The sequence below is a fragment of the Phoca vitulina genome, unplaced genomic scaffold (genome assembly GCF_004348235.1).
Source record: "Phoca vitulina isolate PV1807 unplaced genomic scaffold, GSC_HSeal_1.0 scaffold21, whole genome shotgun sequence".
Classification (NCBI taxonomy): domain Eukaryota; kingdom Metazoa; phylum Chordata; class Mammalia; order Carnivora; family Phocidae; genus Phoca; species Phoca vitulina.
In genome coordinates this window covers 790,117-802,149 of record NW_022589724.1, presented here as the reverse complement: position 1 = coordinate 802,149, position 12,033 = coordinate 790,117, and the positions used below count along the sequence as shown (strand labels likewise).

General features: G+C 40.5%; 1 protein-coding gene across 3 annotated transcripts in view; it reads right to left on the bottom strand.

Moving 5' to 3' along the window:
* The window catches only part of TDRD7 (tudor domain containing 7), a 76,185-nt gene that overhangs the window by 14,943 nt on the left and 49,209 nt on the right, over window positions 1–12,033 (bottom strand). For all 3 annotated transcript variants that reach the window (XM_032418332.1, XM_032418334.1, XM_032418335.1), the window contains 4 exons: window positions 10,910–11,021; window positions 9,165–9,367; window positions 8,028–8,162; window positions 6,145–6,231 (listed from right to left, as the gene is read on the bottom strand). In XM_032418332.1, coding sequence (XP_032274223.1) covers window positions 6,145–6,231; window positions 8,028–8,162; window positions 9,165–9,367; window positions 10,910–11,021 — 537 coding nt within the window. The remainder of the gene's footprint in view (window positions 1–6,144; window positions 6,232–8,027; window positions 8,163–9,164; window positions 9,368–10,909; window positions 11,022–12,033) is intronic.

Here is a 12,033-nt window from a genome sequence, read left to right as displayed (position 1 = left end):
GTCTATCATACAGGTACATTGTGACTTATCAAACAAACCTTTTGGCTGGATAACTTAAATTGTGTAAATTTTTGCTCTTTTGAGAAATAATCATACTTACTGGACATTTGTATTTCCTTTTTCACAAATTAAAATTTCATAAATATCACAATTTCAGCTGGACTTTACACGATGAATGGGAGTAAACTAGGTTGGTAAGAGTCTAGTTAGGGGCAATCTGAACATTTCAAACACAGGGAAAAGGATGGGCAAGACATACATATTTCTTACGTGTGGTGGCTACAAGCATTTTGGTTATGCTGGAATGTAAAGTGAGAGGCAGGGCAAGGCAGGGAATGAGGCTGAGAGAAAGGTAAAGGCAAGGTCCTGGAGAGCCAGACATTACGTCTTAAAGAACCAGATTTTACCCCGTGGATGAGTAGAAGCCAATGCCATGTCTTAAGGAGAAGAATGAGATCGTCGTCTTTATAAGAAGCCACATATTGTTGGTGATAACACTGGGTAAGGGCTTTGGAATCAGACAGATTTGGTTTTAATCTCAGCTTGTACTTTCTAGCTGAATGACTTCCCTCATTAGTAAGAAGGGGATCATAGGGCTTTATGAAGATTAAGTGAAATCAGTCATATTTTAAAAAAATTTTTGTGTCTGGGAAATAATAAGCCTCATTAAAAGTTGGATGTATTATTATTTGCTATTATTTACATTTTGGGTCACTCACTCTAGTGGCATGGAGCTTGAATGGAGGAAGATAAGAGTAAAGACAGAGGAACCATGGTATTCCAGCGATCTAGGCAAGAAATGACAAAGCTGTGAAAATGGCAGGGTTTGGTGATTAGTTGCACTGGGGGCTGAGGAAAATGCAGGAATCCAAGATAACTCTTCAGGAGCAGGCTGAATGGTTGCATGAATGGAGGTACCACCAAAACACAGACATAGGAGGAAAAAAGGATGGGGAAAGATAATTTTGGTTTCAGACATGCAGAGCTTGAGCAGTTTGCAAGATGGACAATCAGGCTGGATTTTGCCTAAATCTAAAGCTCATCAAGGGCTGGAAAACAAACTGGGGAGTCATGAGGACCAAGACAGTAACTGAAGCAACGAGATGGCATTGCCTAGAAGGATGCAGAGACTGAGAAGAACCGTGAGGCAGGACAGGAGTTGGGGGCATCGACACTGACGCTGCAGAGTGCAGGTGGGGTGCAGGTTTGGGTGAAAAATAGGAGAAGCAATCAGTAGAACATCCTTTGGAAAATTAGGAGGATTTGATACCATGATAGCCTAGTGAGGAGGGAATTACAAGTCTCCACACTGTTAGTGCAGCCCAGAGGCCTGGTAAGAGAAGCCCTGAAAGACACTGGTTGAATTATGCAGCTAAGCTGCTGCTGCAAGAATAGGCTGTTGGAAAGCAGGTGGAAGTCAAGCAGCAGTGGCTGAGAGCTGGCTGGAAGGCGGCACAGAAAGTGAATGCAGACCACTCGGGATGAGTTTGGAGGAAAGAGGAAGTGACGGCCACTGAATAGCGTTGGCTGGATGTACGGAGTAAGTTCAGAAGGTGTAGGCACTAAATAAAGCTTAGGCAAGTTACAATGTCAAGAACAATTACATCATTTAAACACAGGATCTGCTTTTCATTAATCATTCTCCCTTCCCTAACTTTCTACGCATCACTAAGAGAATGACCACTTTTGCTACCTCCAAGGCAGACATTGCACAATTTGATAGAAAAACAAAAATAATACTAGATATTTATCTAAAGTATTTGACATACACCAAAAAGGTATTTTGCCAAAAAGGCAGAACCTGATGCTACACAGGAAGAAACTCAAGCTGTCAGATGCTCTACAAAATGCTGCTACTCTAAAAATAGAACTACCCTATGACACAGGATTGCACTACTTGGTATTTATCCAAAGGATACAAACATAATGATTCAAAGGGGCACATGCACCCCAATGTTTATAGCAGCCATGTCCACGATAGCCAAAAAACAGAAAGAGCCCAGATGTCCATCAACAGATGAATGGATAAAGAAGTTGTGGTATAGATACACAACGGAATATTACTCAGCCATCAAAAAGAACGAAATCTTGCCAGTTGCAATGATGTGGATGAAACTAGAGTGTAATATGCTAAGTGAATTAAGTCAGTCAGAGAAAGAAAAATACCATATAATTTTACTCCTATGTGAAATTTAAGAAACAAAACAAATGAACATAGGGGAAGGGAAAGAAAAATAAAATAAGATGAAAATTGAGAGGGAGGAAAACCGTAAGAGACCCTGAATTCTAGGAAACAAACTGAGGGTTGCTGGAGGGGAGGGGGGTGGGAGGGATGGGGTAACAGGGTGACGGGCATTAAGGAGGGCACGTGATGTGATGACTGGGTGTTATATGCAACTGATGAATCACTAAATTCTACCTCTGAAACTCTTCAGAGTGTAGGGATAGAGGGTACATACCTCAATATCATAAAAGCCATCTATGAAAAACCCACAGCGAATATCATTCTCAATGGGGAGAAACTGAGAGCTTTCCCCCTAAGGTCAGGAACATGGCAGGGATGTCCACTATCACCACTGCTATTCAACAAAGTACTAGAAGTCCTAGCCACAGCAATCAGACAACACAAAGAAATAAAAAGCATCCGAATCAGCAAAGAAAAAGTCAAACTCTCACTCTTTGCAGATGATATGATACTTTATGTGGAAAACCAAAAAGGCTCCACCCCAGAACTGCTAGAACTCATACAGGAATTCAGTAAAGTGGCAGGATATAAAATCAATGCACAGAAATCAGTGGCATTCCTATACACCAACAACAAGACAGAAGAAAGAGAAATTAAGGAGTCGATCCCATTTACAATTGCACCCAAAACCATAAGATACCTAGGAATACATCTAACCAAAGAGGCAAAGAATCTGTACTCAGAAAACTATAAAATACTGATGAAATAAATTGAGGAAGACACAAAGAAATGGAAAAACGTTCCATGCTCATGGATTGGAAGAACAAATATTGTGAAGATGTCAATGCTACCTAGAGCAATCTACATATTTAATGCAATCCCTATCAAAATACCATCAACTTTTTTCAAAGAAATGGAACAAATAATCCTAAAATTTGTATGGAACCAGAAAAGACCCCGAATAGCCAGAAGAATGTTGAAAAAGAAAAGCAAAGCTGGGGTGCCTGGGTGGCTCAGTCGTTAAGTGGCTGCCTTCAGCTCAGGTCATGATCCCAGAGTCCTGGGATCGAGTCCCACATCAGGCTCCCTGCTCAGCGGGAAGCCTGCTTCTCCCTCTCCCACTCCCCCTGCTTGTGTTCCTGCTCTCGCTGTCTCTGTCTCTGTCAAATAAATAAATAAAATCTTAAAAAAAAAAAAAGAAAAAGAAAAGCAAAGCTGGTGGCATCACAATTCCGGACTTCAAGCTCTATTACAAAGCCGTAATCATCAAGACAGTATGGTACTGGCACAAAAACAGACACATAGATCAATGGAACAGAATAGAGAGCCCAGAAATGGACCCTCAACTCTATGGTCAACTAATCTTCGACAAAGCAGGAAAGAATGTCCAATGGAAAAAAGACAGTCTCTTCAACAAATGGTGTTGGGAAAATTGGACAGCCACATGCAGAAGAATGAAACTGGACCATTTCCTTACACCACACACAAAAATAGACTCAAAATGGTTGAAAGACCTAAATGTGAGACAGGAGTCCATCAAAATCCTTGAGGAGAACACAGGCAGCAACCTCTTCGACCTCAGCCGCAGCAACTTCTTCCTAGAAACATCACCAAAGGCAAGGGAAGCAAGGGCAAAAATGAACTATTGGGACTTCATCAAGATAAAAAGCTTTTGCACAGCAAAGGAAACAGTCAACAAAACCAAAGACAACCGACAGAATGGGAGAAGATATTTGCAAATGACACATCAGATAAAGGGCTAGTATCTAAAATCTATAAAGAACTTATCAAACTCAATACCCAAAGAACAAATGATCCAATCAAGTAATGGGCAGAAGACATGAACAGACATTTTTCCAAAGAAGACATCCAAATGGCCAACAGACATATGAAAAATGCTCAACATCACTTGGCATCAGGGAAATCCAAATCAAAACCTCAATGAGATACCACCTCACACCAGTCGGAATGGCTAAAATTAACAAGTCAGGAAACGACAGATGTTGGCGGGGATGCGGAGAAAGGGGAACCCTCCTACACTGTTGGTGGGAATGCAAGCTGGTGCAGCCACTCTGGAAAACAGTATGGAGGTTCCTCAAAAAGTTGAAAACAGAGCTACCATATGATCCAGCAATTGCACTACTGGGTGTTTACCCCAAAGATACAAATGTAGGGATCCAAAGGGGTACGTGCACCCCGATGTTTATAGCAGCAATGTCCACAACAACCAAACTATGGAAAGAGCCAAGATGTCCATCGACAGATGAATGGATAAAGAAGATGTGGTATGCCATCAAGAGCTTATGCAGCCATCAAAAGGAATGAAATCTTGCCATTTGCAACGACGTGGATAGAACTGGAGGGTATTATGCTGAGCGAAATAAGTCAATCAGAGAAAGACATATATCATATGATCTCACTGATATGAGGAATTCTTAATCTCAGGAAACAAACTGAGGGTTGCTGGAGTGGTGGGGGGTGAGAGGGATGGGGTGTCTGGGTGATAGACATTGGGGAGGGTATGGGCTATGGTGAGCGCTGTGAATTGTGTAAGACTGTTGAATCACAGACCTGTACCTCTGAAACAAATAATACATTATATGTTAAAAAAAAAAGAAGAAGATAGTAGGAAGGGAAAAATGAAAGGGGGGGGAAATTGGAGGGGGAGACGAACCATGAGAGACTATGGACTCTGAGAAACAAACTGAGGGTTCTAGAGGGGAGAGGGGTGGGGGGATGGGTTAGCCTGGTGATGGGTATTAAAGAGGGCATGTATTGAATGGAGCACTGGGTGTTATAGCAAACAATGAACCATGGAACACTACATCAAAAACTAATGATGTAGTATATGGTGTTTAACATAATAAAATTAAAAAATGCAAAAAAAGAAAAAAAAGAACCTCTGTAACAAAGACAAAAAAGGAAAAAAAATCAAACCCAAGTTTGCAATTTTAGCAATTGGACAAACTAGATATCAAAAATAGAAGGAAAGAAAGAAAAGAAAGAAATAGCAGCCACAAAAATCTAAAACCTGCCTTTGAAAAACATATAGAAATATGTGATAAAATATAACAGTCCTCTTTTCAAATTCATAACTGTGCTTGCAAGAAAATAAGACAATTATGAGGGACTAGAAATAGAGGAGTATGTGAACACTGAAGCCAAAGCCATCCTGGGCAGGACGGAAGGAGGATCTGAGACCCCCTCCTCAAGAAGCCAGAACTCTCAAAGGGCTACGCCCCACCCCCGGTTAAAGGGTGACCCTAGAGAGCATTAGGCAATATCTCGTGAAACTGAAGACATGCACTCTCTCTACCCAGAAGCTCCATTCCTTCCTGGGTATCCTGGGAGACCTGCACGGGAAGGCTCCTGGCAGTACCATCCATAACAAAACTTTAGAAACAATCTAAATATCCATTGTCAGGAGAATGGAGTGATCACGTTGGCATCTTCATACACTATTATTAATCAAAGAGCGTGAAAACAAATGAACAAGAGGGGCACACACCAACGTGGATGAATCTCACATATAATGAAGGAGCATGTTTCAGAAGAATCAATATGTTCTACTATTTACATGCATTTTATAAACGTTTATCTGTTCACTCATATTTTATTAAGTCTTACTATAAATATTCTATACACATTTTCATTTCTGTATTTCCACTGTATCTATATAAAATATATAGATAGCAAAAACTTGTATGTATAAATACAAATATAGTGAATGTATAAAGAAATGAATGGGAATTGAGAAACACCCTAGTCGGCTGGCAGCTCCCCCAGGGTGGGGGTAGAAGAAGGGGATGCAGACACGGAGCCTCAACCACATCGGGCATGTTTTCTTTCTCACATGGTGATGAGTACATGGGTGCTTATTTCATTTTTCACAAAACTTGTTTGTATGTCTAAAATATTTCATAATAAGCTTAGAAAAGAAGTCAAGTAACTGATTTTACCTCTACTCGTAACCATTTTCCTTTGCAATGGAAGAGGCAGACTTTCCCACAGAAGGGTAACGAAACGAAGTACTCGGAGGTCATGTGCTACAAAATAGAAATGCAGGACACTTTTATTACTCTTAGTAAGGAGCGGATTGCTACACCGTTAGAAAAACATCGCTGTGGCTCAGGCCGACCAGTGCACGCGTACTTAGCCAGGCTCCCCATGAGGAGTGCGCGGTGGTGCGTATATGAGGGTGATGGTCTGTCCTGTTTCTCAGACATTTGTTGATGGCACCGTCTACTCTCCCTCCTCGCACACAGCTCATAAATCAGCCCTGTTAAAATGTCTACAAACGTTAGTGTGCAGGTCAGTATGATTCATCCACGCACTAATGCCATCAGTTAAACATGAAGAGGGAGGATGAATCTGCCAAAAAGGAGAAGAGCCTGGATGAAAGTGAGGTTGGGCTAGCCGTCCAGAAGGCCTCTTCTTTTCAACTTTTAACATTTAGATTCAAAGATGAGATTTTACTTCCAAAACAAAAGAAATGTTATCCATACAAATAGGGATATCAGTGCCAGTGAAATGTCAACAAATCACAGCCGTGGACCTCTGCACCCTCGTCTTTGCTGTAGTTTGAAGCTGGGGACCTGCCATGGTCTCTCTTGTTCAGGGCAAATGTTTCTACTCTCCCCAAAGGCAATGTCTCCACTCAGGTTACCAGTGCACTAGGGACTAGCAAGAGAGCTTTTCACCACCATAGGTAAGAAGCACATGCATGCAAATGAGTCACTGGAGTCAGCTTCCCTGGATGTCTCTGATTTCTCCAAAACAGATTAGCAAACCAAACTTCAGTAATGACCCTGAGATACAGCTAAGACATCTGGAATGCAGAAAGAGGTAAAGCTACAGATCTAATGCCTCTGTTCTAGGCTGTAGTCTGAATACAAGTTTAACCTGATTCAGCAAATATTTTGGAATACCTATTCTATGTATGACACTAGATTAGATACTCTAGTACCTAAATGAATTAGGTACTTAGCAGTACCTGGTAAGGCTCTGCCTCTGCCCTCAAGAAGCCTGTACTCTGGGTAAGGCAAACAAATACCCAAACAACTAAACTACCACGCTGCAGATGATGCCAAGAGGCACGTTCAGAGGTTAGAGGGAAGGGTTCACTTCTAGGGGCAAGGGGGTCAAGACTGAGGTGGTATTAGGGTTTACTCACTCAAAACCACAGCATATTCTGGATTACAACTATAATGCCCTAATGGAGGTAAGAACATCACCTTAGAACCTTACAACAAAACCTCTACAGACCCTGATTCAGAAAAGAATACTAGAATCAAAGGGTAAGGAGCTTATTAATAAATTTAAACACAGAACCACATTTACCGAGGTGGTAGCTTCTCAGGGACCAGAAAGAGCTTGGAGAGTGATGCCTAGAAGTTTTATTCTCCTCCTAAACTCCACGGTTTTGCCTTTGCCCGAGGCAGAGGACCCAGCTGGCTCGGGCAGACAAAGTCACAAGCAGCTGCGCTGTAGCATCATCAGCTCTACCTTGTAAATCACGACTCTGTCAGTTGCTGAGCACTTACTCTGTGCCAGGCACTGTGCTAAGCAGTCTTGCCACTAGTCCTCACACCAGTCCTACGGATGGATATACACACTATTATTATCCTCATTTCATAATGCAGAAACCAGTGGGGTTTTTTTTTTTTTTTTTTTTTTTTTTTTTTTTTTTGTCTTTTCAGTTCTGCAGTCTGGGGCTCTTACCCACCATTCTACAGCTTCTACCTCAAACTATTCAAAAGTTAATCACAATTATACTAGTTAGTGACCCCTCTTGTTTGCAATTTTAGGATTAATTTTAGAGGTGGATGATGCTCTGCCATACCTTACAATGGAAGTAGTCCTCTATCTTATGCAGAAGATCGTTGAGCTTGTTCAGACCTTTACAAGGCACCTGGCAGTAGAGTGTGCCATCAGAGCAAATATTAGTCACTCTGACATTTGTGTACATAGCGTCAATCTGGAACAAAGGACACGCCAAGGATACTTGAGAATAGAGCGTAGCTCTTATCTACTTAAGGGGTATCTACCTCAATCATCTCATTTGTCTTTGCATTTTAAAACCTTTTAAGTAAGCTGGAGAGCAGATTGGATGACAGAATAATGTGAAAAACTCATCTGGATACCTCTCTTTCCAAAAGGAATATCTGACATCATTGGGTCAGGCACAAAGTAGACAGTTTACATACATTAACTTATTACCACATTTCATTACCTTAAAGGCTAAGAACATCTTTCATTTTGGTTTATTTTCCCCCCATTAATTTAGAGAAATCATTATTACATAAAACATATTTTTGCAACATTAACGGAAATGAAAATAAAAAACTCTCACAAAATCCATCCCATTATCAGCCTACTTTCTAACCTATGTTTATCGGCCACGTGAGTTTTAGTAATTTTTAAAAGTTATAATCATAGTAAAGCCTTAATTTTGGCCATTTTTTTAGTCAAACCATAATATAAAGACAATTCACTGTTGTTCTACCTATTAAATAAATGTTTTCCCAGTGTTGCCACAAAGTCTTTACAATGACCATTTTTAACATCCTATTCTTCAGAGTGGCTGTTCTATAATTTATTTAAAGATTTCCTTCTTTGAAGAAATTTGTGTTTTTCACATTTTAAAACTGTAAAAGCTAACAATTTAATAAACATCTTCATGGATCTAATTTTCCCTTCTTTTGTATTATCCGCCCCTATTATCTTTGCAAAATAATTTCATATAAACTACAATTTTAGTGTAGAAACTGGAATATAAAATGAAAACCCAATTCTTAATAATGACTGCTTATGTTCTGGCCTTATTTCCCCCCCTTCAAGCACCCCCCTACCTTTTTTCCCTCCATACACAGGTGATCTGTCCCTATCTATTGCTAGCCTAAAATTTGTAACATTCTTTTCCAATAACTTTCTTCCCTACAGTATGTGTAACAGATGACTATAGTGGTCACCGTGCTACCTGAAGGTGAGCCTCCAGAGACTTGTCGCAGATCGCCTTTAAGCAGGTGGCATTAATATTGACGTCATCTTCTCCTGAGGTGTCATATAGGACAACAAGCGGGATATCCGCTTTTTCAAGTATTTCCACTGCAAAGATCTTTCCACAAGTTAAAGATTCAACCACCTTTACTAAATCAGGATCATCACTTAAAACTTCCAACCCTAAAAAAGATTGAATATTTTAATTTCTACTTAATTAGCAGAATCATTTTAAGATGGAATGGGTTTGTTCTGGCCACTTATTATAATTGTGATTCTACTACAAAATTCTTACAAAATTTTCTAGGGAAGTGTTGTTTTACAATCTTCTTCACATTACCCATCCTTAGGTCTTAAAATACATATTATAGTGTGAATGCCCTTTTAAATGATTACACAAAGGCAGGCAATCTTAAAACAAAAAGAAAAGTTGATGACCTATCAGAATTTGTACCTCAGGACAATGGCCTTCACTTATTATATACAAACACATATTCAAACCAAAAAGACTAGTATATATAAGAAGCTATCAATCAGTTATGTCTGCCAGTCATGTATTTGTAATGTTTTTCCTAAAAATCTACCCTTGACCTTTTTCATTTTTTCTAATTAAATAGACAATTATTCATATAAAATGAACATGCATACATTGGAAATTTATAAAATCACTTTTTTCCTTATTTCTTGTTAAGTACACCATGATGATTCTGAGTATACCAAAGAACTTTGTGATTTATCAAAGAAGGATTAAATTGTATTTAACACAATATGGGTATTAGGCGAGTTTTATTATAGTCTCGTCACTCTTTAAATTCTTTGAAAATTGTAATTCTATGTAGCATATACATGATAACTCTAAGTTATTCTATTAAACTAATTAAAACTAGCTCATCATTTCCCCAATGGTGCTATAAGGTCCATTTCTGTATTCCTCCCCTTGAAATCCATAGCACAAGTTCACAGACTCCCTCTGGGCTACCTTTCTCTTGTTCTCATTCTGTTCTCTAGACACGTAACGTTACAGCTTTTATCAAACCTCTCATTTCAGCATCCTAAATCTTGGCTTATGTTCTTGATATGTTCTTTCAAAACTAGCTCCCAGGGGTTTGTAACAGGCTTCTAACATTACTTCAGATTTATCGCACAGACAGAGCCATACCCAGCTCGTCTGATAGATGCATCCTTGCTGAGAAGGAGGTATTTCTGTGGGCTAATTTTCATGAAAGAACGGCGATCATTTTCTGAATCTAGCTCAGGCTCTCCTGGCATGATGCTTACACACTCCCATGTCTTTCCTCGTATGAACATGGCCACTGCATCCTCCATGGTTGGAGGTTATCCCTACCATGTCACTCGCACACATGTGCCGGAGACGCACAAGGTGTGTTACTTGCTAATGAGCAGCACCCAGAGCCCACCTCAGTGGGAAAGAAGTGGAGAGTCCAGGTCAAACAACAGGATTCAGACTGATCAAACCCCATGATACAGGGGCTCTAGCATTGTTGCTAGGGCAGTTAGAACAACAACAAAACCTTTAAGATGGCCAATACACATTTTTATAATAAAATATATATAATATAAAATAAAATAAAACATTAAAACATATTTACAATGATCACATCTTATAAAGAGGACATTAAGAACATTTTAGGATTTAACTACCCAAAAGTACAGTGGTAATAATGTATCAAAGTGGAGAGAACTTTAAAAAAAAGTTCCTCTTACCTGCTAGCTTACACTTTGTAGCTTGGAATGAGAGTGAACAGAACTTTGGGTTCAATTTGTATGCTTTGCTCTTTTCAATATTTTCACTAAAACCATAGTCAACATAGCATACCTGATGATAACAGAAACATCATTTAGGTTCAAATAAAAAAAAATTTTTTTTAAAGATTTTATTTATTTATTTGACAGAGAGAGACATAGCGAGAGAGGGAACACAAGCAGGGGGACTGGCAGAGGGAGAAGCAGGCTTCCCGCCGAGCAGGGAGCCCGATGTGGGGCTCGATCCCAGGACCCTGGGATCATGACCTGAGCTGAAGGCAGACGCCCAATGACTGAGCCACCCAGGCACCCCCAAATAAAATTTTTTTATCCTCACTTCTTAAAAAACATCTGACACATTTAACTAGTTGCATTTATTTCATAATCAGCATGTTAAGTGGCACCAGACTGCCTGGAAAATGCCAAGGGTGGTGCCCCTGACAGCCCAGAAGAGAAAGGCTAGGGCTGGGAGCAGGGAAGCCAGGCCTCCTGACTCCAGGCCCCACTCCGCTTGGCCAGTGGGAAGAACGAGGGAAGACTGCTGAACTCAGACGCCTTCGTGCCAGCTTCTCAGCAGCATCACCGTCTGGTCCTGCCAGCCCTGACTGCCCCCGTCCTTTCGTTATAACATAAGGGGATGCCCGCCTCACCGTATTCTTACTCGATTTACATACTTCCACTAAGGATGCGCATCCTTAGACACCAGTAGTTGTTTCTAGAGAGGGCATCGCCCATAGAGGGTACTGATCAGATTCGAAATCCCCAAAACAGCACTTGCGGTGGCCTACTCCCAGCAACTATGCTTCAAGGGACCAAGCTGCTTTCTGTCAATGACAACAGTGATGTCATGGCTAGATGACAGGGAATGCGACACTGTAAAAACAGGTACATCTGGTTCGTTTCTTTTCAGTGGTGCAAAGCTGGGTTAGGCCTTCGGCCAGCTCAGCAAAAGGCCCCAAATCTGCTGGACAGAGCTCTGTGTTTGCAGAAACCTGCATGACTCTTCCTCACCATTAGCACAGATCATTAAGAGCCTGGATGTTACTTCTGGAGTATTAATAACACCTTAAATTGGAAAGGACTAT